A 27,961-nucleotide genomic window follows, 5' to 3' on the forward strand; every position below is an offset into this window, starting at 1 on the left:
ACCAACTCAAATAGTTAGGAATATATCCCAAACACCCATAACTTCCCTTTGGAGCCTATGAATATCACAAATTGATTCAAACACTTCTGAATCTATTTACATATAATTTTTCAAACTCTGGTAAACATGATCATCAATTAGATAAAAATTGTCTATACGCTACTTTTTGAAGAAACAAACATGTTACAAGGAAATATTGATATTTTAGATTAGTTTAAAAAGTAACTATGATCCAGTCAAGATGGCAAAGTAGAAAATGCTGTGCTTGGGCTGGCCTGGTGGCTCAGGTGGTTGGAGCGCTGTGCTCCTAATGCCAGGGTCGCCGGTTTGATTCCCACATGGGCTAGTGAGCTGCGCCCTCCACAGCTAAGACTGTGAATAATGGCTCTGGAGCTGCCAGTGGCCGGCAGCCAGCATGAGCGGCCAACAGCCAGCATGAGCGGCCAGCAGCCAGCGAGAGCTTCTGTGAGCTGCTGTGAGCGGCTGACCCACTGGCGACCAACTGTCTCAGCCGGGGGAGCACAGGCTCATAATACCAGCATGAGCCAGGGAGCTGTGTCCTATACAACTAGACTGAGAAACAACGGCTTGAACCGGAGTGAGGGTCGGGAGGCAGAAGAAGGGGTGGGGGGAAAGAAAATGCTGTGTTGCCTCCTCCCAGACCACTTCAAAATTACAGCTAAACTGCAGAACAACAATCATTGTGAACCACCTGAAATCTCGCTGAACAGAAGTCCTGTGACTAAGGACATACAGAAGAAGCCATGTGGAGACTGGTAGAAGGGGTGGAGATGCAGAACAGGCTGGTCTCACACCTACGTATGGCAGTTAAAAATCAGGAGGGCTATCTCAGCTGCGGAGGTCCCCACTGAGGAGTGAGGGGGTCCCAGCCCCACACAGGGCTCTCCAGCCTGGAGCACCAGTGCCAGGAAGAGGAATCCCCATAACTTCTGGCTGTGAAAACCAGCGGAGATTGTGGCTGACTGAGATGGAGGGCTGCTGGAGTCCCAGGCCTTCCTCTTAAAGGGTCCATGCACAGACTTACTTGCTGATGGATTTACTTGCACTGAGCTCCAGTGCTGGGGCAGCAGCTTGAAAGGTGCCAGAGACATACCGGGAAGAACTGAAGTGTCTCCATCAGGGCAAAGGCTGGAGGGGCAGCTTTCTCCCAGATAAAAGTGTTGGCCGAAGCCATTGTTCCTTTGTTGAGCCTTTCCCCCACCCAGGCTTCATGCACAGGAAGGCATCATATCTGAGTTTCCATCAGCTTGGCTAATACCATTGACGCCACCCTGGTGATCACCTGAAACCCCACCTCACCCAACTTGGAGGCCCACCCAAGCCACTTCCAGTGGCTTTTCCATACAAATGGCCCATCTTGGCTCATGCTGTGGATTTTTCTTAAGATCTCCCAAAGGTTCTCAAACCCTAAACAAGCAGCATCTGGCCTTGGTGTACCCTGTACCTCTTGGTAAGCATCCCCAAGCCCAACACTAGCTGCAGCAAGCCTAAGTTCCCAGTTTAGCCTTTCCCAGGCACCTCCAAGCCCAGCTCAAGTAGCAATCACCTACAGATCAGTTTGTAGCTCATAGCAAGTGGCCATGGGCAGGCACAGACAGCAGCTGAACTTCACCTGCACCAGAGCCCCCCCCCCGCCAGAGGCTATACCTAATGGCCAACTTCAGACCACACCAGAGCACCACAAACAACATACCCAAAGGGCAGACTGAGAAGGCACCAGAGCCCTGCTAAAAGGAATCCTGATCCATAGGGTCAGCCCCTGCATAGCAGCTCCTCCACTGTAGTCACAGCCAGTCCTCATAACCAATCAGCCGGAGGCTCAATCCTTCCCACTGACATGCAAACAGCAACCAAGGCTCAACTACAATAGGAGGGCATACACAACCCACACAAGGGACCAGGTGATCAGGGAGACTGCACCTTGGACCGCACAGGACCTCTACTACATAAGGCCACTTTACTAACACCAGGAGACAGCTCTACCTAATACATAGAAACAAGCACAGGGAAGCAGCCAAAATGGGGAGACAAAGAAACATCTCCCAAATAAAAGAACAGACCAAAGCTCCAGAAAAAGAACGAAACAAAATGGAGACAAGCAATCTACCAGATGCAGAGTTCAAAACACTGGTTATAAGGATGCTCAATGATCTCAGTGACAACCTCAACAAAGAGATAGGAAACATAAAAATGGAAATAGAAAATAGGAAAAAGAACCAATCAGAAATGAAGAATACAATAACTGAAATGAAGAATACATTAGATGGAATCAATATTAGATTAGATGAAGCAGAGGATTGAATCAGTGATTTGGAACATAAGGTAGCAGAAAATACCTAATCACAACAGCAAAAAGAAAAAAGAATCCAAAAAAATGAGGATAGTCTAAGGGACCTCTGGGACAACATCAAATGTACCAACAGTCACATCACAGGGGTACGAGAAGAAGAAGAGAAAGCTCAAGGAATTGGAAACCTATATGAAGAAATAATGATGGAAAACTTTCCTAACCTGACAAAGGACATACAAGCCCAGGAAGCACAGAGTCCCAAACAAGATGAACCTAAAAAGGCCCAAAGGTTAAAGACAAAGAAAATTTTTAAAGCAGTAAGAGAAAAGCAATTAGGGAGCACCCATAAGACTGTCAGCTAGTTTTGCAACAAAAACTTTGCAGACCAGAAGGGATTGGTACAAAATATGCAAAGTGATGAAAAGCAAGGACCTACAACCAAGATTACCCTACCCAGAAAAGCTATCATTTAGAATAGAAGGAGAGATAAAGAGCTTCCCAGACAAGAAAAAGTTAAAGTTCATCACCACCAAACCAGATTTACAAGAAATGTCAAAGGGACTTCTATAAGAAGAATAAAAACCAAAAAAAGATCAAAAATATGAATAATAGAAAGGCAATAACTACATATCTATCAACAATTACTTTAAATGTAAATTGATTAAATGATCCGGTCAAAACACATAGGGTGGCTGAATGGATGAAACAAGACCCTTACTTATGCTGCCTACAAGAGACTCTTCAGATTGAGACACACAAAGACTGAAAGTAAAGGGATGGAAAAAGATATTTCATGAAAATGGAAAAAAGAAATAGCTGGGGTAGCAATACTTATACCAGACAAAATGAACTTTAAAACAAAGGCCATACAAAGATATAAAGAAATACCCAACAAATCCACTTCTGGGTACTTATCCAAGACACCCAAAACACTAACTCAAAAAGGCATATGCATCCATATGTTCACTGCAGCATTATTTACAATAGCCAAGATACAGAGGCAATGTGGTTGTCTATTGATAGATGAATGGATAAAGAGTAGTATATATATACAATGGAATAGTACTTGGTCATAAAAAAGAGTAAAATCTTGCCATCTGCAACAACACAGATGGACCTGGAGAGTATTATGCTGAGTGCAATAAGTCAGACAGAGAAAGACAAATACCATAGGATTTCACTTATATGTGGAATCTAAAAAACAAAATAAACAATCAAACAAAAACAGAAACAAACTCATAGATATAGAGAACATTTTGATGGTTGTCAGATGGGAGGGGAGCTGGGAGACAGGGTCAAAAAGGTGAAGGCATTAAGTAAGAAGTACAAATTGGTAGTTACAAAATAACCATGGGGATGTAAAGTACAATGTAGGGAATATAGTCAACAATGTTGTAATAACTGTGTATGGTGTCAGGTGGGTATTATATTTATCAGGGTGATCACCTCGTAAGTTATACAAATGTCTAATCACTATGTTGTACACCTGAAACTAATATAATATTGTATGTCAACTGTAATTGAAAAATTAAAAATTATTTTCAAAAAAGTAACTATGACACTGTGTTCTTTAATTGATCTAAATTCTGCCTTCTTTAGTGCAGCCTTGCACAGTCAGAAATAATCATTATAAAGATGACTTGGAGACTCTAAAAGATCCAGAATCATGTATGAAAAAATGAACTTAGAAATTAAGAAAGTAGACTCACATTTTAGAAAGTTCTTTAATAAAATCTAAAATGAAAAGGTTAACTTTAAATCACATTCATATCATTTAGGGTTTTCTATAAATTATCAGCCTGGATAGCCTATTATGTTTTCTTCCGACTGTATGTTAAATGGCATATCCTTTCATCTGTTCCTGCTTGGTCTAACTTGTTCATTTTTTCTTTACTTTAAAATTTAGCAGAGAGATCCTGCCTAGCACTCTTTGTAGTAGCTTTTGTCTGATTATTTTAATTTTTCTATTACGTTATACAAATTTAAACATTATAGACGTATAATATAGACAGTTCAAAATGACCCAAAATTCTACCCTCCAGAGATAACCACCATCAGCAGTATAGGACACATTTTACTGAATTGCTTTCCCTACACATATATGGATATGGACATGGACATACATGTAAAATTATTATTGTTATTGATATCTACTTTTACAAAAATGGGTCTATACAGTACCCACTGCTCTGCCTGTTTATGTTTTTCATTTAACTATTTATCCAATATTTTTTTCCATATTGGCACATAGAGATCTAAGCCATTCCTTTGTGTAATTCCAATGTGTAAATTCATCACCATTTAATTAACCATCCAGTCAGATTTTTTTATATTTGACCTAAGAACTGTGTGACCTTGACAAGTTATTTAAACTTTATTCCACAATTTTCTCATTCATAAAATAGGGTTAATAGTAGTAGCTACCTCATGGGTTTTTATGAGGATTAAATACAACTTGCATGTAAAGCACTTAGAATGGTGCCTGGTACATACGAGGAATAAATAAATGTTATCCATTGATATTACATAATAGTAGTCGTAGTAGTAGTAGTAGTAATAGTAGTACCTTTGTACATATGTCTTTTCACTGAGAAAATCTCAGGCTCTAATAATTTTTTATTGAAAAGAAGATATGATCATAAAATAATTTTTAATTTAAAATCATTCATAATCCCACTACCCCATTACACTAATTTTATTTTTGCACATTGTCTCTCAGTTGTCCACAATCATGTTTAGTTACATAATTATAATTCATGTGTGTAATTTTTTTCAGGTAACATAATATTATACAATTTTCCATAGTGTTTGTAACCTTTCTTTTCTGTTAGCTCCTTGTTTGCTCTTTAAAGAGGACTAGGAAGTGTTTGTCTGAAAAATAAAAATATGAAGTACACCTCTCACAGAGGAAGCTGGATGCCTTTTTTATCTTTCTACGCCCTATTTACATATAAACAAACGCTATATCTTAAAACAAATCCCTAATGCTGGGTCGTGATCATAAAGTTAGGATCTAAGAAAGCCTGCCAATTCCAACACCCAAAGTTAGCCCCATAGAAGAGCCATCAATCAAGGGAATAATGCTGCTGGCTTGTTTCATTTTTAAATAAGTTCTGAGCCTCAAGGAAAAGTTATGTGATCTAAAAGCCACAGTCTCGTAACATACTCTAACATCTGTTTATAAATTATAATAACAGCAAGGTTTTATTGAACACTTAACTATTCAAATACTTTCTGTTCTAAATAGTTTCCACATATTTTCTTATTTAATCCTCATGTATCTAGATGAAGAAACTAAGGCATAGTGTCCTGTCCAAATTAAATTGCCCAAGGTTTCTTAGTTAACAGATAGAACAGGGATTCAAATCTAAGCATTCGGGCTCCAAAGCTCACATGCTTAACCATTCTCTACACTGCCTAAGTTGAAAAGAGCAATAGAGATAATAAACAATTCAAAAGTTGGTTCTTTGAAAAAACTGATAAAATAGAGAATCCTGTGGTAAAGGAAAAAGAAAAAAGAAGGCACAAGAAACTATGTTAGGGTTGGGAAGAGGGAACATAACTGCAGATAGAACTATGAATTCAAATATTTAGGCAAAAATGGACACATTCCTAAAAAACGATATCAAATTTGACTCGCAAATAAAAAGTCTACATTTTTCCCGTAATATACCAATCCTAGATGATTTTATAGTTAAGTTTTATCAAACTTTCAAGGAATACATCACTCCAATCTTGTACAAACTCTCAGAAATTAAGGAAGGGAGGGAGGGAGGGAGGGAGGGAGGGAGGGAGGGAGGGAGGGAGGGAGGGAGGGAAGGAAGGAAGGAAGGAAGGAAGGAAGGAAGGAAGGAAGGAAGGAAGGAAGGAAGGAAGGAAGGAAGACACTCCCCAAGTAGAAAACCAAACAAGGACAATGTAAGAAAATTGCAGGCCAATCCACTCATGAAAGTAGATAAAACCATCTTAAATAATCCAGTTATATGTAAAAAGAGAATACAGTACTAATAATAAATCTAATTATTAGATTTATTTCAGAAATGCAAGGTGATTTAGCAATAAAAATGTATAAATATAATTTATCACATCAACAAATTAAAAGGTAAAAAACATGTTGTCTCACTAGATAAGAAAAACATGATAAAATTAATATCCATTCACTATATAAGAGAAAAATCTTAGTAAAGTAGGAATAGAAAATAACTTCCTTAATATGGCAACATGTATCTATGAAAAATTTACAATAAATACAATTCCTACTGGTTTAAATGTTTAAAATATTGCCTTCAAAAATCGGGAATAAGACATGGATGCCCCATCATCACTTTGATTCAACATGGTTGTCCTTATCTAGTAAGATAAGAAAAATAGTAAAGGGTATAAAGATTAGAAAGGAAAAAACAAAACTAACATTATTTGAAACTTATTTGATTGACTACATTAATAACCAAAAGATTTTATGAAAAATTTTACAATTTCTATGAGTTTAATAAAGTGGCTGGTTATAAGATCAGTATACAAAAAGTCTATCATTAGAAACAAACTTAGAAAATTTAATTTTCAAAGAAATACCTTTTACAATAAAAAAGTAAAGCATTTGGAAATAAATCTTAACAAAAGATGCATAGAATATTTATTGGAAAATGTTTAAAACTGTATTGATGCACCGTAAGGAAGATGTAAGTGCAGCATGTTAATGGATACCAACATTCAATATCATAAGAATTCAGTTCTCCTCAAATTGATCTATCAATTCCAATCAAAATCCTATCAGGATATATAATAAGGCTAAAAATTTGCCCTACCAGATATAAGATGATTATAAGGCTATTCTAATTAAGATAGTGTTATATTGAAACAGAACTAGACAAATTGTCCAGTATAAGACAGATTAGGGTGGCTGAATGGCTCGGCTGGTAGAGCGTGAGCTCTCAACAACAAGGTTGCAGGTTCAATTCCCTCATGGGATGGTGGGCTGCACCCCCTGCAACTAAGATTGAAAACAGCGACTGGACTTGGAGCTGAGTTGCACCCTCCACAACTAGATTGAAGGACAATGACTTGGAGCTGATGAGCCCTGTAGAAACACACTACTCCCCAATATTCCCCAATAAATTTTTTTAAATGAATAAAGTTTAGCTCTAGGAGTCAGTTTATTGATGATTCTTTAAAATAAAATAAAAATAAAAATACATTTTTTAAAAACACAGATTAGAGAATCCAGAAACAGCCAGCCACATTATATGAAAACTTGGTATGTGGCTAAGCAGGCATGGTAGAGGAGGGGAAAAGGATGGATCTAGTTATTAATTCATACTGGAACTATCAGTATCCCATATGGGAAAAATGAAATTTGATCTTTACCACACACCATTTATAACTATATTTTAGATGAATTAAAGACTTAAATACAGAGGGTGCCAAAAAAAGTATACACATTTTAATAAGGTAAAAAACTATTAAAATTGTAATAATATATACCAATAACAAAAGATGAATACAAGTCATGTGTACACATTTTTTTTGGCACCACCAGTATGAAAGATAAACCTTTAGAACTTTTATAAGAAAATATAGAAGAAAAATTTTATGACCAGGGGTAGGGAGACGAAGGAAGGATTTCCTAAATGAGACACAAAGTTTGCTAACCAAAAAATAAAAGATTAATATGACTATTTTTAAATTAAGAATGTCTGTTCATCAAAAGACACCATGAAGAAAGTGATAAGACAAATCATAACTATATTTCCAACTCATATGACCAATAAAGAATTGGTATCCAGAATAAAGAATGCCTAAAACTCAATTTTTTAAAAAAGACAATCTAATTTTAATATGAGCAGAAAAGCTGAACAGGCATTTCACAGAAGAGGAAATCTAAGTGGCAAATAAACAGAAGAAAAATTCTTACCCTCATTAGCAATCAGGGAAATACAAATTAAAACAATGATGTACCATTTTAGGCCCACTAGGTTGCAAAAACTTAATAAGTCTCACAGTAGTATTGACAACAGCAGAGCAATGGAAATTCTTATACACTGACAGAAAGAATGTAATGCCCTATTCCTAGCAATTGCATTCCTAGGAAAATGTCTCCAGAAGAACTTATGCACCTAGAGACATGTACAAGAATGTGAATGTTGACATTATTCAAAAAGCCAAAAATTAGAAACCCTCAAATGTTCGCTAAGTGAGGTATGAATAAATATTACAAAGTATATTCACGAAGTGTAAGATCATACAGTTATGAAAACGAGTGAACCACAGCTATATACAACATTGTGAATAAATCTTAATATTGAGAAAAAAGCAAATAACCAAAGATATATGCGATACCTCTTTATAAAATTCAAGCAAAACTAAAATAATGAAGTATTTGTTCAAAATAGTAAAACTGCTTTTAAAAGAAAAGGAATGATTTTTTTTTAATTCTGCATGGCAAAGTTTCCCTTGGAGAAGATCATGGAAAAGCATACAGATGTCTTAGTAGTATGATGATGTTCTATATCTTAAGTTGAATAAAGGATTCATGAGTGTTCCAATGCTGTTATGCTTCATAGCTTACATATGAGATCTGACAATTAAGTTCGAGAACTCATCCTAGAAAAAGTGCTACATACCTCATTGCTGAATATCACTACGGTCACCTTCAAAGTACTCCCCTTGGGAAGTTATGAACCAACACCAGCACCTAGTCCACCCTTCAAAGCAATTTTGGAACTCTTTTTCTGGAATGGCCATCAGAGCTGTCGTCATATTACCCTTGATGTCCTGACCACCATCAAAATGTCTTCCTTTCAATATTTCCTTTATCTTCTGGGAAAGAAAGAAGTCATTGGGGGCCAGATCAGGTGAGTAGGGAGGGTGTTCCAATACAGTTATTTGTTTACTGGCTCAAAACTCCCTCACAGACAGTGCCATGTGAGTTGGTGCATTGTTGTGATGCAAGAGCCATGAATTACTGGCGAAAAGTTCAGGTCTTTTCGTCTTTTTCATGCAGCCTTTCAGCACTTCCAAACAGTGAACTTGGTTAACTGTTTGTCCAGTTGGTACGAATTCATAATGAATAATCCCTCTGATATCAAAAAAAGTTAACAACATCACTGCACAATTTCGCGAACTTAATTGTCAGAACTTTGTGTGTGTGTGTGTGTGTGTGTGTGTGTGTGTGTGTGTGTATTGCATATGTTCCTTTGCATATAATAGAAATTTTATAATAGCTTTCTAAAGACTGGCTAAGTAATAAATATGCCAAAACTAAAACAGCCACTGTGATCAATGCACTTTGGCATCCAGAGGGCATCGGCACAGGTTGACAGCAGTCTGCACAGTTGGGTATGTAAGTCTTTCAACCAGTTACAAATCAACCTAATGATTCTGTCGACCAGCCTACATCTCTCGGCCTTGTACACAAAGATATCAGGTTCCTTGTCTAAGTGCTCACAAACCATCTGTTTAATATTTCCTCCTAGACTTTGCCAGGGATCGATGTCAAGCTCTTTTGGAAAGGTATTTTATCCATATGTGTTCTCAGGAAACACCAAATGTTAACAACTCAAACAAAAAAGATAAAGATTCATTGCTTCCTAAAGGATTCCAGGGGGAAAAACAAAAAGCCTCTTCCATGCTTCATGCTTCAGTGCAATTGCCAGATTCCATGTACTGATTTTTTTCCCCTTTCAGTATCTTAGAAAGTAGACCAGAAAATACAGCTATTTCTTGAGTTTGTCTTTGATAACTGCATTAAAGTCCTTTCCCTGTGGTGTTAAGACTAAATTATAACCACTGTTGTATTTATTACCTAAAGATTTTTAACATAGACATTTGTTTATTTCATTAACAGAGCATAGTCTCAGAAAATGGCAAATCTTCCCTTTTTTTAAATTGAATTAAATCATTTTTTTAGAGGTCAGTGGAACATATTAAGCTATTTGAAAATTAGAATTTTAAAAAATTTTCCTCGCCGACTTTATTGAAAAACAATTTACATAGTGTAATTTGCATCCATTCAAAGTGTACAATTCAATGAGTTTTGGCAGTTGAATATGCCCACAAATCATCACCACAATCAAGATACAGAACGTTTCCATCAACCGCAAAAGATTCCTTTTGCCCTCCATCCCTTCCTCAGTCCCCAGCGTATACTACTGATCTGCTTTTTGTGTAGATTAGTTTGCATTTTATGTAAATGGAATCGTACAGTATATCCTTCTTTTGTGTCTTTTTTCATTCACTATTGGAGATTCATCCATGTTGTTTATATCAGTAGTTTATTTTTATTGCCGAGTCATATTATATTATATGAATATGCCACATTTTGTAACCATTCACCTGTTAATGGACATTTTGGTTGTTTATGTCCAGTTTTTGGCTATTGTAACTAAAGCTGCTACAAGTATTCATACATAAATCTTTGTATAGACATATGTTTTTATTTCTTTTGGGTCTTACTGTGTTTCTGGTTCATGTTTTCCCATCTATTTGTTTTCAACCCATTTGTGTCTTTGTACTTAAAGTTTATCTCTTATAGACAGTATATAATTGAGTTCACTTTTTATCCATTCTGCTAATCTCTGCCTTTTATTTGGAGTGGATTGTCCATTCGCATTGACAATAAGTACTGATATGGTTGAATTTAGGTCTACCATTTACTTTTTGTTTATCCTCTCTGGTTTTTGTTCATCTTTTCCCTACTTTCCTGCTTTCTTTCAAATTATGAAATATTTTTAGAATTCTATTATAATTTATCTATTGTTATTTATCTGTATTTCCTTGCATTATTTTTTAGTGTCTTCTCTAGGGATTACATTATATATCCTTAATTTTTCACAGTCTACTTACAGGCAATATAGCACCACTTCACATAAAATGTTGAAACCTCGGGATTACAATGCATCACAGAAGTAGGGATTAAAATACATTTTTAAAACTTTTTTACAGCCTAGTTAGAATTAATATAGTACCATTTCATGTAAAATATAGAAACATCGCAACGTATCCCCTACATACACAAATACACACACTCTGACTTTTTGTTATAGTTGTCATGTATATTACATCTACATTATAAACTCCACAAGACAATGTTATAAATTTTCCTTTGAACAATTATGTGTATTTTAAAGAAACTAAGAAAAAAAATCATAGGTTATATTTACCATTTGCACTGCTCTTCATTCATTCCTGAGGATCCAACTTTCCCTTGGGTATCATTTCCTTCAGCTCAAAGAACTTTAGTGTTTCTTGTGGCGTGGATGACAAATTCTCTTAGTTTTTGTTTATATGAAAATATATGTTTCCCTTTAATTCTTGAAGGATATTTTTCTTGTGTATAGAATTATGGGTTGACGGGATTTTTTTTTTTTTTTCTTTCAGCACATTAAAGATGTTACTCCTCTTCTGGACTTCCATGGTTTCTCATTATAAGTCACAATTCTTAAATCACTTTCTCCTATATATAAAAGATCATTTTTCTGGCTGCTTTCAAGAATATCCTTACAATGATGTGATGCAACATGGATTTCTTGTTTGGAGCTCACTGAGCTTCTTAAATCTTAAATTTATACCTTTAACCCAATTTGGGAAAATTTCTGCCATTATTTCTTCAAATATTTTTCTGTCTCATTCCCCCTCTTCTCTCCTTCTGGGACTTGAATTACCTACGTCAAACCTTTTTAAATTGTTCCACAGTTCTCTGAGACTCTGTGGTTTTTCGTTTGGGCGGTTGGTTGGTTTGTTGGTGGATTGGTTGGTTGCTTGCTTGGTTGGTTTCTTTCTCTTCTTTATATGAGATGATCTCTATTGGTCTATAAGTTCACTCATCTCCATTCTGCTGTTAAGTCAGTTTGGTGAATTTTTTTGTTCAGATATTGCATTCTTCAGTTCTAACATTTCCATTTGTTTCTTTTTTATATTTTCTATTTCTCTGTTGATATTTCCTATCTTTTCATTCATTATGAACATATTTTCCATTCCTCATTGAGCATAATTATAATTGTGCTGCTTTAAAGTTCTTGTCTGATAAATCTAACATATTTGTCATCTTGGAGTTTGAATCTATTAATTGTACTTTCCTTTGAGATTGGGCCACATTTTCTGACTCTTTGTATGCCAAAAACATTTGGATTGTATTTTGTGAATGTTATGTTCACATAACATTAGAGACTCTGGACTCTACTATATTACTCTGAGAAGTGTTTATTTTGACAGTTAACTTTGTTAGATTCAAACTGCAACCTGTCATGACCTGCAATGGACCCCTCACCCAAAGTTCAGTTCTGTTCTTTAAGCTTAAACTGTGAGCTGCTTTCAGTTTGTCCCACCTGGGTCAGCTGAGCTTAAACGCATACTGTGTTTCCCCGAAAATAAGACCTAGCTGGACAATCAGCTCGAATGTGTCTTTTAGAGCAAAAATTAATATAAGACCCAGTCTTATTTTACTATAATATAATACTGGGTATAATATAATATAATACTGGGTATAATATAATATAATACTAGGTCTTATATTAATTTTTGCTCCAAAAGACGCATTCGAGCTGATTGTCTGGCTAGGTCTTATTTTTGGGGAAACACAGTACATAATGGAAGATTATTTAGCCATGAGAAAGGAAGATATCCTCCCATTTGTGACAACATGGATGGGCCTTAAGCACATTATGCTAAGTACGATAAGTCAGACAGAAAGACAAGTACTGTATGTCACTTGTATGTATGTGGAATCTAAAAAAGTTAAGTCTGTAAAACACATAGAGTAAAATGATGGTTACCAAGGGATTAGGGGGTGGGGAGATAAGAATGATGGTGTTTAAGGGCACAAACTTGTAACGAATAGTAAATAATCCAGAGATCTAATGCACAGTATAATGAATATAGACAATAATATTCTGCTATAATTATGTAATGTGATAAATACCACTACATCAGCAACCATATTGCAATATGTAAATATATCAAAGTAATACACATGCTGTCCATCTTAAACTTATACAATGTTGCATGTTGAATTTATTTAGTTAAAGAAAAGAAAAAAAATGATCCCTGGAGATATAACATTGAAAAACAATTCATTGTGAATTATTAGTGTTTCATTCTTTAGTTAACAATCAGGGTTTTATTTAGCCCAGCTTAGGCTACACCAGCTTGACCCCTGTACAAAGCGTAGAACTCCCCGGGTAAGTGACTAGGGCTGGGTAAGAGGCATATCCGCTGCAAGCTGAGGGGTATCTGCTTGAGCTCTGCTCACGGGACTCCCAGATTCCTCTCCCCTCCTTCCACACTGCCCACCACCACCACAGAACAGAAAACATGTATGGGAGGGTGGGCTGAGACATAGGGACATCCCACGCAAGCGAACAGTTTGGCACACCTTCAAACAAATATTTTTAAAATACTAATTCAACAGTTGTTTAGGAGCATAGAACTGCAAAGAGAACGCAAAAGGAAAGCAGTGCTGGCTGCATTCTCCCCCTGTCTTGGACGCTTCCCTCTGCAAAGCCAAAGCCTTACAATAATGGCAGCCACCCTTCTTAGAAGCAAGTGTAGTGACTACCTGTTGTTACATGAGCATGCTTCTTTGGGGGTCTCATCCTTCACCCTAGAAGCTTATCAGCTATACTCTCTTCCTCCTTTATTCTGCTTTAGCCTTCTTGCTATTCCTCCAACATACTTATTCCCACCTCAAGACTTTGAACTAGCTGATTCCTCTGTAAGGAACAATATCCCCACAGATGTTTTCATGACTCACTCCTTCGCTTAGTTTAAGTCTCTGCTCAACTATCATTTTCTTAGAGAATACCTCCCTAGCCAGCCAAACTAGATATTTTCACACAAACACACACCACACACTTATCCTGCTTTATTTTTCTTCGTAGTATCTATCATTATCTGCAATTGTTTTCTGTTTTATTTGTCTATTGTCTGTTCTCCTACTAGAGTGTAAGCTATGAAAGCAGAAAATTTGCATCTTTTCATTGTTGACACCAATCAGTGCCTGGCCCGTAGAAGGCACTAAATAAATAATTATTTGAATGACAAATTAAATGAAAGAATAAGCAAGTGAATGAATGACAACAGTGCTCTCCCTGATAAGAGTTCTGGGAAATAAATTTTCTCTATCTCATGCAGTTCTCGTGATGTTTTAAACCCTGCCCTGCGCCCCTACCCCCACCGTAGACTAGGACCCCAGGAAGATGGTCACCACCTGCTGGGTCCTGCACTCACTTTGAGGCAGAGTCCACGCTGCATTAACCACCACTATCCCAGCCACCTGCTTTCAAGGGGCGTCTCCTCTTTCCCAGGGTCCAAGAATCACGTCCACAAATGAGGCAAATGAAAGAGAAACTGGGCTGCCCCCGACATTGTGAGCTGTTGGAGATGACCCCGGTGCCCTTGTAGATTTAAGGGCAGTTGTTGGATGACTCTGCACAGTTGTTCCTGAGCAAACTGTGTGCCACGATTATCTAACCCGGTTGTTAGCATCCTGACAACTCCTGCATTGGGAGGGTAGACGGCCCTGACCAGAAACTGACCCAGGGAGGCTAAGATACCATGATTCTTAGCTTCTGTCGTGGGTCTTGACCTTTTTCACATCGCAGAGCTCTTCTGAGAACCTGATAAAAGCTAAGGATCAATCCCTTTCCTCCGCCCCAAGAAAATGTATCTGTACATACAGATGAGATGTGTATACATTTCAGGAAGTTCCAAGAACCCCTGAAGCCCATCCATGAGGCCCAAGAACAGGCTATATGAGGGTCATTTGGAAGAAACAGGGCTGGCCCATTGGTGGGGGCCTCTGTGGGACTGGGGAGGTGTGCAGGGCTGCCGGCAGCACCATGTTCCTGGGCCTCTACTTTACACGTTGTTGGTCAAGAGAGAAATACACCATTATATGTGCATGTGTACGTGTGTGTTAACGTGTTAAATTCTCCCGTTTTAAACACATTCCCATTTTGTAACCCTGCTTTTAGGTTGACTTCTGAGAAGGACTGCTTTAGGCATTACCTTATTTTCAGTGATGAGGCTTAGTTTTTCTCATTATTGTGGCCCTTCCAGAAAAGCTTCAAGAGCGCAGAGAAGGATGTCACTGCTTGTGGCCACAGGGGGGCAGGCTAAGTCCAAAAACAGTGTGGATGCCGGCAGCTGCGTCGCCGGCAGTGAACCTGGCCGGCCTCACTTGTCTGCACCACCCACAGAGAGCTGCGCAGCACTCCCATCACCTTTTTATTTCATACCCTCAGTGGGACAGCCGGCTCGTTCAGTGCCCAGTGCGCTGCTCGCCAGTCACTGTGGGAGCTGCATTGCAACATCTGAGAAGTGAGAAGTCTCCTCCCCATCCCCCAGGCCTGGCACATTGGTTGTACTCACAGTACTGGGTGTTGGTGGTGGGGAGGAAGCAGTCACCAAGGGAAGTGACGGAAAAAAGTTTTAAAAAGGAAAGCACATTCTCATCCTATAAAAGCACGTCATTGTGTTGATGAGAGTAAAGGAAGAAAATGCCACTTGTTGGGTCTCCTGCGTGCCATTCACAGAGCTTCATCTCGCTTCTTAGGCCTCACCCGAACTGGGAAAGAGGTTGGACTCTCCCCACTTTGCCCAGAGTCACATGGCTAACAACTTTCAAGTCATGATTCAAACCCTGGTCTTTCCACTACGTCCCACCACCTTTGAAAAACTCACAGAAGGAGAAGACCCTTCAGAAGAAACCAATTAACAAGGGTAATTGGTATTGACCAAATGAAGCCCACAGAGGCAGGAGGGGGTGCTGACTGAAACTGAATCAGGGAGGATATAATTAGGTATCACTTCCTGGACAGAGTCAGCTCTGAGTTGAGTTCTGGGGGAGGTGCAGGCCATGGATTGACAGGGTAATAAAAGCACGAAGGAAGGAAGGAAGTTATGTGGCAAGGAGACTAACCTAGTTGAAGCAGAAGAGTTACAGGAAAAAGTAATGAGAGCCGAGGAGGAGGGAGCAATTGTTTAAATTATTATTTAACTTAACAGGCATTTGCTAAGCTTCAGCTCTATGCAAGCTACCCGTGGGGGGTGGGAATACAGGTTTTTAACAGGTAGAGATGGGGGGATCCTATGAGCCATTCCAGAAGAAAGGAAGGGTGGGGTATGGGAGGAATGAGTATTCCAGCAGGTAGAGGATGAGTGAGGGGGATAAATAAGATGACAGCAGAAAGGCAGTGTATGCTCTTTAGCACAAATGGAATCTGATGAAACCAAGTTTTAGAAAAATTAACTGGTACGAGTCCATAAGTACTGGAGGAAAGGAGTGGCGTTTGCCAGGACAGCTAAGAGGTTACTGCCATGACCCAGGCACAAGACAAGGAACGCTTGGCCACTGACAGAGAAAGTGGAAAGGAAGTTCTCCCTCTAGCATGTTCTGCTTTCCACATTAGCCGTTAGCTGGGACTATGTGCCTTTCCGGGAGCAGCTGCTGACTCCCTTCCGGGCCTGCAAAACTGCAGACGGAAACATGAAGCACAGTGCCTCCGTGGAGCTTCCATGAGAACTTTTTCAAACGAACAAGCTCTGCTCTGTGGCTCTCCCAAAAATGTGTAGGTGAAGAAGTTGGAAAGAACTTGAGGAACATTGACGGGGCGCCTGCAGGGAAGACTGGCATTGTCCTTCATAGAGGCGCCATGTTTCAGCCTGGGGACTTCAGCTTTGCAGGATCAGAAAGTTATTTTGTCAGCACCCTCTCAGAGATACACTCACCTTATCAAGCTCAAGACCAAAATATAAGCCAGAATATTTTTTTTCAATTATAGTTGACATTCAGTATTATTTTATATTAGTTTCAGGTGTACAGCATAGTGGTTAGACATTTATATAATTTATGAAATGATGCCCCCAATAAGCCTGGCACCATACATGGTTATTACTGTATTTTTAACTATATTCCCTGTTATTAACTATATGCTGTACTATATTCCATTATTAACTATACACTGTACTTCATATCCCTGTGACTATCTTAAACCAGAATATTTTAGAGGAGAACCGTAACTACCATCATCGCCAGGAAGAACAGAGACCTAACAAATATATCCTGCCATTGGGGCACATCATTGAGCCAGCACACCCTCCCCTCTGAGCCACAGTGGGATGGGTGCTGCCAGGATGTGCCCCTGTGGCTCCCCTTCTCTGTGCCCCATTTCTGGCCATCCATCTTCCCTTCTAAGGGACACTTTCATTCTTTGGATAAAGCATCCATAGGCTCCAGCCAAATCTTGCTGTGGTGAGTAAGCCATTCTCCTTTCTTAAGGTCACTGTTTTTCATGGACCTCACCACTCTGTGTTGATTTTATGGTTTAACTATCTGAGGAAATCCCTATTTTTATGTCCAGATTCTCGATGGGAGATAACTTTGCTGTTGTCCCCTGATACTGTCCATGGAAGGAGTTTCTACCCTTTCCCTGGGGAGAAAAAAAAATGAAACTTATTTCTCCTCTCCTAAATTCTGTTGTTTGAACTCTAAGCAATATTATCCTCTCGACTTCCTGAGATTCTTTGCACAATTCCATTTCTGTAGTGAAGCTGTGCAGTCATTTCCATATGTCCTTCAAGTTGAAGTCCTGGCTCAGAAAAATTAAGTCCAGGCCTGTGGCAAAGTAAGGTCACATTATTAAAAAGAACCTTTCTCTTTACTTACCAGGGATGTTTCTTTGACAAGTTACTTCATATTTGTCATTGCAGCACCCTAAAACATAATGGGGCAGATGAAAGTTGAAGGAGGAATGGTCAAGAATAATGCTGCTTTATAACTGCAATAAATATTCCTTTATATACATATAAAATGTTGCTTTATAAACTCCTTAAAGTCACAGAGTATGTGTATCTTTGTACCTGGTATGGTATTTCATCTTCTATTAATACATAATAAATACTACTGCTTGAAGAAATGAATGAAATAACTAATTAGCTAATGAATCCTTATAACTATTCATGGAAGTTGGCAGAGTTTTAATCATACTAGTCAAAGAGAAATGCATCTGGTGCCCCTTTGCAGCCACAGAATAAATTGTTAAATATGACGTGAAGTCGTCTAAGTCTCACCACACCTCCCCTGTACGGGCACCAGCACGTTGAACTGAAGCCCTTTGTTGCCTCTGGAGAGTCTGCGGCCTCTGCGTACTTGTCCTCAGGAATGTCGTTCTAGAAATAAACCAGGCTTCTCCCTGGGGTCCTTGAGTTATACACAGAAGTTAATTCATTGGAGCAACTGGCTTTTCATAGGCCCTTTGTAAAAGTATTTCAGAGAGTTCTTCATGGCCAAGCAAAAAATGTCGGGTTCTTTCCAGCTCTTCCCTCATTTCCTCTCTCTGTGCTTCCTCCATCACCTTATATTTAGCTTTTACTGACAACTTCTACCTGCAGACCCAGACCCGAATTCCTGAGCTAGTGTTGCCTGAAGCAGGAAGCAGACTAGCAAAGGCTCGTTACCCACCCACTCAGCTCCATTCATTCAGCTTTGGAATCAAATCACTCCCCAGTCCATCTCTGTCTTCTGGGCAGCTAATCACACGCGAGATACAGCAGCTATGTCAGTGACAAATTTGTATGCTCTATGTCAGAAGGTGGAGCCCAGGAGTTCATCTTTTTTTTTTCCTTTTCGTCTTTTGAAAATTTATTTTTTATAACGGAAGTAATAACTGAATACATTTTCAACAACATAAAGCTGTAGTCCCCCTTGTTAAGTAAGTATGTAACTTACATTACTGTATTATTTTATTGCTGTTTTTGTATTCTAGAACTTTTTAAATACAAGAATGCATGTAATGCGTGATTACAATAAAATTCAAAGAGTAGACAGTACAGAAATATGAATAATAAAAAGAGAATGTATCTCAAAACTCCCTCCCATTTCCACTCCTGACCACTGTTAACAGGTTCATGGTAACCTTCCAGACGTTTGTAAAATGTATTTACGTACATATGTATGTACTTAGGGCAACAGTTTCATTTTTATATAAATGGGCTCATACTATACATCTGTTCTACAACTTTCTTTATTCACTTACTATTTCCTAGCTTTCCATAGCAATACATTTAGCTTTACTTTGTTAACTTTGTTTACTTTGTTTACTTTGTTACTTTGTTAACAGCCTCATAATACTCCATACTTTGTGCCATAATTTATTTAAACATTGCCCTATTGATGGGCATTTGAATTGCTTCCTGTTTGAAGTTTTGATTATTCGTTAGTTGCTGTACTGAATATCGTTGCATATGTCTGAGATTCTTTGCTCAGACTGTCCAAGAATGTCTGTAAGCAAGATATCTAGAAGTAGCATTGATGGGTCAAAAACTGGGTGCATTTAAAATTTTATATTTTTCAAAATTTATAATTAAGGAATTTAACACTAACCACTATTTCCCTTTCTTCTACAGAGAGTTCTATCCTGGGAACTGACATTGACCTTCAGACTATAGACAATGATATTGTCAGCATGGAGAGTTTCTTCAAAGCCTGGCTACATAACAGTGGAACAGACCAAGAACATATCCATCTTCTTCTTCCTTCACAGTCTTTCAGCAGCATTTCCAGAGGCAGAGATAATCCAAGTATACAGCCCCCAAAACACATGCTATATAGGCTATAATTATCCAAGTCTAGGATTAGAACTCTAGATTGGTGAGTCATCAGAATACAGAGTAGTTGAGGTTTAGGGAGTAGAGAAGGATTGGCTGAAGTTGTCCAGTGTAAGCATGAGGAATGAGAAAAGAATTTCTAAAAAGTGACCAGTTAGAAAACTGAATTAAGGCCAGATAGCAAGGAAAGACAGTTAGTTTAGAGGCAGAGATTTAGACACCTCAGTAATACAGCGGCAGCTACATAAGAGCACAATGAATCATATGTTTTTCTTTTTCTTTTTCCTTTTTTTTTTTTTTTTTTGAGGAGGGCGCAGCTCACAGTGGCCCATGCGGGATCGAACCGGCAACCTTGGTGTTATCAGCACCGCGCTCTAACCAACTGAGCTAACCGGCCACCCCAAGTTTTTCATTTTTAAAGCGGTAGATATTAATGACGTTATAATTTGAGGCTGGCTGGTACCAATACAACAATATCAACAGGGTCTGTGAGTATAGGAAAAGAACCAAGACTAAACCAAGATTAAATAGAGGTCTTTTGGATAGGGAGACATCAAACTGAGGGGAACTAAAGCAACTACAAAGGCAGGCCCCAGGGAGGACAGCTAGAAGCCCAAGACCACATTCACAAAGCACATTGTGGCAATTATGGAAACTGAGAGATCAATCCAGTGTCCCAGATATGCCAACATGGCCCTGGATATTGTTCTGGCTGGTAGTGATACTTCATTCCAAGTCCCTAGATGAGAGGGGTGAGGCCATTTCTAGTCTCCATCCCCTTTGAAGATTGGCTCAGGACCCATGTTAGCAGCCTGCAAATGGACCCATCAGTATAGTCAACCACACTGAGTTTGGAAAAGCTGACTCCTTAGGGCCCAGCTCCAAAGGGAAAGGACCAAGGTGTGTCCTTCCCTTTAGGTGTGGGGATTCAATGAGAAAAAAATGGGTGTAGACTCTCAGCCACGGAGGGGAAGATACACCTTGGTCCTTTCTTTCTGGGGATAACCATCGGGTCCCACCTCCACCCCCTATTTCAACATAGGGCCTAGGATGCCTTTGACAACTTACCTGGATTTTAATCTGTCTTACCTTTGAGTGTAAAATCTTCTTCCCGGGGCCTCCTTTCCATCCCTTTTGTCCAAGGCTGATAGTACCAATTGCTCTCTGTCCCATCTTTTGGAATTCACTTCTTATCTATTTTCCCCCAAACACTGTGTTAACTCCTTTCCTTGCATTATCCCATTTCACCTTCACACAACATCATGAGGCAGCTAATATTACTATATGTCATTGAATCTAAGATGCTATCAATTATAAGATACACCATTATTTTATGTACCACTAAGAAAGAAAAACACTGCCAATTAAACATGACACAATGCTTTCTTATCACTTGCAAATATTATTTTATCCTTACTGAGAGAGCTTTTTTAGGTTACAGTAGTATGTACAGGCTAAGAGTGAGTTCCTGGCCAGTGGCAATTGTGAGACTCATATAGAGATGTTAGTATATGGGGAAAATGTCTTAGAATCAATTAAATACAATATTATCCCTATTTTACAGAGGATAAAACTGAGACTTCGAGAAATTAAACATTTGCGCAGGGCTACAGAGAAAATTAATAGCAGAGGTGGAATCCGAAGCCAGGGAACTCCAGAGCCCACTCCTACCCTTAGGATTAGAAATCTATATTTTGTACATTTGACCGTTCTCAGCCCAGAGGACATTCATCAAACCCAGGTGTATCTGCCTCCAGAGCTGGGGCCCTTACCTACTACGCAGCCTGTCTCATGCCAGATAATTCTAAACAAAGGGGCGAGAGATTCACTTCTCTTATTAGGAGTGCAGGGGCCCTCAAAGGCCAGGAACTCCTGCAACGAGCCTTTTTTTCTTCCACTGTTGCACAGCATTTGCCCATGATACTGTTGAGAATTTCTCTGCTTTGCCCTCCTTCTTCCATGGCTTTTAGCATCAGGATTAGAGCCTGAATGTTTTTTTCTATCTGCAACCATTTTGCAGCAGTCCCCAGGTCTTTGGGATGCGTGGTAAAACTTAGATCGAGACTCATCTCTTCTACTGGAGAGAACGTCACTGGAATCCAGATACTCAGACACAATCGGAACGAGGTCTAGGGAAAGGAGGCCTCCTCTGCATTGGTTTTGACCCAGCCGAGAGATTATGCAACCACAATGAAGACCGTACTGTAGTTATCCATTGTTTAAAACACTGCTACTTTGCCACACACGTAGATTTCTGGAAATGTGGCTCACTACAAGAAAATGAAACCAAAAAAAGACCCTGAGCTCTCCTGCTATAGAATCTTTTGAGGTCTGCTCCTCAGATGTTCACTTTGACTCCTCCTTATAAGGTTCCTCACCACACACCACCTGCCTCTGTAGCTGCCGAGGGCTCTTCACCCCCTCTCTAGGTGTTTCCTTCAGAGGCCTCCTTCTGACACACACAGGCTCATAAGCTTCACATGAGTGTCTTTTCTCATTTCTCAGGTTTGAGGTCTGCCACCTCGGCCCCTGGGTTCTGGGTGGTGAGAAGCATACCTTGTTCTAGACCTAAGCCCTGCTGCAACAGCTTCCCCAACTTTGGAACATTCTGCTGAGACCACTGTTCCCATAGTGCTCAGCCCTGGCTGCAGTAAGCATCACATGAGGAACTTGTTTTCATCCCCAGAGATCCCGGTTTGATTGGTGTGAGGTAGGGCCTAAGCAATAGTTAGTTACCTTTTGAAAGTTCCCTAAGTGATATTTAATTCAACCAGAGTTGAGGTCCTCAGCCAGATGAATACAGTTCTCCAGCCCTAAATCCAGGAACCCAACAGGGAAGGCAGGCACACAGCAATGATGGGAAGCTGGAGTCTAGGCAAAGTCCCTCCTGCTGACTTCCTGGGCCTAGGACACCCCAGGCCAAGAGCCATCTCACCCACGGTGAATGTCTACGTCTGATGGCTGGACCCCGGAGGGCCCGCTGGGCCTGACGTCTGTTCTGCCACCCTATTTTTTCTCTACCTTATTTCTACTTTTGTTTTTACCTCATATTGCAGTTAATACAGTCATTTCATAAATCACTCACATCAACTACTAGCCTCACAAGCACTCAACATTTGTACATTCATAAGTTTGTGAACGGTATTCAAACCCGGTATACATTTTATTGAAAAACTTTGTAATATCAAGGATTCAAGCCTAGTGCAACAGCACTGTACACTGTGGCATGTGACTATACCTGCTGGAGCAGAAGCTTAATACAGATAAGTGTGATATAATACCTTGATGAATAACTCATACCTAGTGGAAGCCCCCTCAGATCTGTGGTCTAGTGCCACAGGGATGCTCCAAGCCCCAGAAAATTCTATACTTTGGTTTCTTTGGGGAATTTAAATTGTTTCGGGAACTTATTCTTCCCCTGCCCCCGAGTGTCACTAAAAGAGCCCACAGAGGAACAGTAGCTGTCAGCTGACTGCCTGACTTCTGCTTTCCTGCTCTTCCCTAATCTGACCTGTAGTCTTGCCAAAGCTTCGGCCCAAGGAAGCAGCAGAGGCAAGATTTCCTTCTGTGATTGCCAGAGGGCCTCTGCATATTGTAGTGTTAGCTGTCTCCTCCACAAAGGACACGTGTTCCTCTCAGACTGGATCACAAGCCAGAGCTCTCACTCTGGGGCAACTGCTCAGCCAGCCCAGAAGTAAAACAAGTAAAAATGATTTCCGACCCAGAAAACGTTACCTATTGCATAACGCAATACTGTAGGTTCCAGACCTGCTCTACTTTCCCAAACCAATCGTACTTTCCCCTTTCCATTCTCCTGCGTCCTCCCAACCATTACTTGTGCCTGGTGGAGGAGGAATGGGTGGCAGATGTTGTCTCCTAATCGCATGGCCTGAGGTAACTCATGACAAACATCCCTTCCCCATGCCGTTTTTATCAGTGTGCCTGAAATGTGATCTCCAAGAACGACTCCTCAGCCCGTCCTTGCTTCCTGGCACAGCTGATGGCTCCCTGAGAATGGATGACCCCAAAGGAGACTTCAGCACAATCTACCAGATGGCTTGCCAGTCGTGGGCCTCTCGTTACAAGCTCAGGGTGATCAAGTATGGTCCATGGGGACCTCCCCAATCTATGCAAATGCTTATTTTTACGGGATCCATGACTAGAACGTCGAGAGAGAGAGAGAGAGAGAGAGAGAGAGACAGAGAGAGACAGAGAGAGACAGAGAGAGACAGAGAGAGACAGAGAGAGAGACAGAGAGAGAGAACATCCCCAAGTGTTGGGTAGGTGGGAGTCAGGTCCAAAGCAGCAACTACAGGTATGAGCATGAAAGAACACGCTCAGGCTGTTCGGCATGTGGAGACGAATGAGCAGAGGGTAGAGATGTGCCTCCGTAGGACACAAGTCTGGATGAGGGTTGGAAATCCAGAAAGTCTCTGAATGCAGAGAAAAACAAAATCTGCAGGAAGGTGTTTATCCATTCAGCAAATGTTTATTGAATACCAGTTGTGTTTAGCAATCAGGACAGAGACCTGACCTTCAAAGAGGCACTGGTACACAGGAATTCCCCCTGCCCTCCCATTTCTCTAAGTGCCAGAACTCCTGCTTCCAGGGGAACCAAGTCCAAGGTAGAATTAGCAATGATGACACAGGTCGCTTTTACTGCTCCTACTCCATATGACAGTGCCCATGCACAGGTATCTGAGTGAGCCTGTCCATGGGTTTGTGACCATGCGTGTTGCTAAGAGTCTTCTTAAAAGCATCCTCTTCTTAGATAAATCCTCTGTCAGCACCTTACCACGAAAGAGCCAGGACTTGCATGCAGATGGTTAGCATACTATTGTGTTATATGGTTGTTGTGGCAGGGGCATGATGGGAGTGTCCCCAGGGGACTCACTTGTAATGGAATGAGCTCAGGAGAAGAAATACCCATCAGAGTCTTGAGCCTCCATGATGGCTGCTTCCTTCATTAATTAACAGGCTTTGAGAATGCTGTGTGCCGGATACCTTGCTAGGTTCTGGCCATGCTAAGATGAATAATTCACAGGCCCTAACCTAAAGGATTTCACAGTAAGGTCTTAGACTTACCTGAATTTAAATGGATCTGGGTCGAGGTTCTGGATATCACTAAGGAGACTTTCACTGTCATTGTCTCTTCCCAGGGCTCTCAAATCCAGTGGGGTCTGCGAGTCAGTGACATACGGACTCCCATTCATTCTGAGACCCACAAGCTGTTGGCAGCTAGACTGGGATGAACTGGAGACAAACCAGCAGCATTTCCACGCTTTGTGTCACAGCCTGCTAGTGAGTACGCATGTCCCCGATAGGGAAGAAGAAGAGTGTTAAAGTACCAACCACACAGAAGCAGTTAGCTTAATCCTGCCCTGAGCCCAAGCCTCTCCCAATCCTTAAGAAGACAGGAAAAAACTGGAAATACTCTGAAATGTGGATTAAATATGACTTGCCTTTATTGGTTTCATATTATAAATAATAATTCCTGAATTCACTTATATGACACAAAACATGAAAAATCCCTGAGTTTTTACATTTAAATGGCAGTGGGGAAATTTCCGTTAAGTAACTATACAGAGGGTGCCAAAAAAATGTATACGCATTTTAAGAAAGGAAAAAACTATATTAAAACTGTAATACTCAATATACACCGATAACAAAAGATAAATACAAGTCATGTGTATACATTTTATTGGCACCCCGGGATTTTAAATCCTATTTTCTTCCTAATACTGTGCTGGACATGATGGTTCATTTACATGAAGAGCACCTAACCTGTGCCAGACATTGTGCTAAGCCCTAGATACTTAGTAGTACCATAATAGACATTACCGATGTCCTCAAGAAACTCTCTAATTGAAGAGATAGAATTAAATATATATATTCCTAATTGTGAGAAGTTTATGAAGGAAAAGAGAGCCTCTCTGTGACTGTGACATTTAAACTGAGACCTGCCAGGTGACTGGGGATTAGCCAGGTGAATGGTGGCAGAAAGAGCATTCCAGGTGCAGGGAAAGTCCTGTGCAAAGACCCAAAGGCTGGAAAGAGCTGAGAGAAGAATCGAGAATGAAAAGGCTATTGTGACTGAAACAAAGAGAGTGAGGGGAGAGGGCCACAAAGAGGAAGAGAAGGACGTGGGGGTCAAACCATGCAAAGCTTTGTAGGCCAAATTAAGGACTTTGGACTTTAAGTGTACAGAAAGAAATCATGAGATATGACATAATCTAAGTTTTTAAAAGCTTACTTGAGCCAAAATTTGGAAATGACGTGGCAGAGGCAAGAATGGAAATAAGAAAATGAGGCAGGAAGGCATTGCAGTCGTCTAGGCAAGAAATGATGGTAGCTTGGACTCAAAATGATGGAAGTCAAGACAAGAAAGGTAAACCAATTAGAGAAGTATTTTAGAGAAAGAGTGGGAACTTGGTGAAGGATTAGATGTAGGGAGTGAGGACGAGGAAAGTATCAAATAACTGCCTGGTTTCTGATTTGAACAAGTAAGTGTATGCCATTTCCTGAAATGGAAAAACTGAAAGAGCACATACACGAAACAGTAATACAACACTTAACAAGGTAAAATAAAACAACCGCAAATACAATCCAAGGACGTGTGTAACTGCTTTGTGGATATAGAAGAAAGGTTTGACCCAGCAGGATCTGGGTGATCAGCACAGCACAGCAATTCGTCTCTCTCACTATCAGAAACAGACTTCTTTTTTTCCTGTTTCAAAGCCCACACTCCCTTTTAGGTCCACCCACTGAGTTCCTGTTTCCTATCTGAAGAACACCCATCTCCTGTCTTTGCAGAGCAGAGACAACAGATATGTTCCGACTATTAGAGCCCAACAGCTCAGTTTACTATTTACGGTGCCCAATTCCTCAGGGTCTCGGAGGCGCTGCATCACTCTGGAGGAGTTTTACTCAAGTGGCTTTAGTACATTCTTATCGTACATGATATTTTAAGCAGACATTGGCATTTTACTGCACTGCTAGAGGGAGTGTACATGTTCTGGAAAGTGATACCCTTCAACACTTGAATTCCATTGCTGGAAATGTAGTCCAAGAAAACAATCAGAAAAGGGAGCCAAGATACATGTACCAGCATGCCCATCCTACTAAGTGCCAGTCACTTAACTAAGTATTTTGCATACTTTACCTCATTTAATCTTCACAGTAACTCTGTGAGACTAGGTGCTGTTGACCTTATTTTTACAGATGGGTAAGACTGATGTCTGAAGAGACCAAAAGTCATACAGCTGCCAAAGTGGCTAAGTCAGAGTTTGAATCTAGTTCTGTGGACTGCAAAGTCAATGCTTTTAACATCTTGCTAAATTCCCTCCTCCAGAGGTAGCCAGATAAATACAGACTGCAACACAGGCTAATTCTCCCTTCACTGAACACCCCATATTTCTGTCCTTCACTGGACATGAATTCACTTAAAGTGACTGGGTACTAGTAACAGCTCCTCTCCCATCTTATGCTGCTGTTCCCTCTACCCTATATTAGTTCCACCTCACCCAGATTAAAGACCACTCTCCTTTTCTGGAAAAGATAGAAGCAAAATAGTGTTTGAAGGTCTCTTCCTTCTTGCTTTTCACATGACATCTTCTCCAAGCAGCAAAAGGCTGAAAGGTAGTGTGTTATAGAGAGAATTCTTCACAAGCCTCAGCTCATTCGTTCAACAAGCATCTTTTGTGTGCCTGCTATATGACAACACTTACTGAGAATTTTGACCTTCCTGATCCTATTTGTTCAAGTTTTTAACACTTCAAGTCCATTCTTGCTTTTGTATTCTTTCTTACACCTTTTTCACAAGTTCTTTTAAAATCTACTGTTGCCAGCACCCCCGCTCTCTTGCCTCTGTTTCTCACTGTGACGTTTCCCCTCCAGCTAACTTCTCACTCTGACTTCTGTCTTTCTGTTAATAGCAGCATCACCACTATCTACTCACCCAGGCTTGAAACCTCAGTCACTTTCAGCCGTCTCGCCCTTTACACCCACTTCATCATTCAGTCATATCAGTTTTCTTCTCACAACATGAGT

General features: G+C 40.0%; 1 protein-coding gene across 1 annotated transcript in view; it reads left to right on the forward strand.

Moving 5' to 3' along the window:
• M1AP (meiosis 1 associated protein) overlaps window positions 1–27,961 on the forward strand; it is a 62,280-nt gene that overhangs the window by 21,379 nt on the left and 12,940 nt on the right. The window contains exons 4-6 of the mRNA XM_019750281.3: window positions 19,712–19,885; window positions 23,850–24,012; window positions 25,072–25,213. Coding sequence (XP_019605840.2) covers window positions 19,712–19,885; window positions 23,850–24,012; window positions 25,072–25,213 — 479 coding nt within the window. The remainder of the gene's footprint in view (window positions 1–19,711; window positions 19,886–23,849; window positions 24,013–25,071; window positions 25,214–27,961) is intronic.

The sequence above is a fragment of the Rhinolophus sinicus genome, chromosome 2 (genome assembly GCF_057876585.1).
Source record: "Rhinolophus sinicus isolate RSI-liver-muscle chromosome 2, RSI-T2T, whole genome shotgun sequence".
NCBI classification, from domain to species: domain Eukaryota; kingdom Metazoa; phylum Chordata; class Mammalia; order Chiroptera; family Rhinolophidae; genus Rhinolophus; species Rhinolophus sinicus.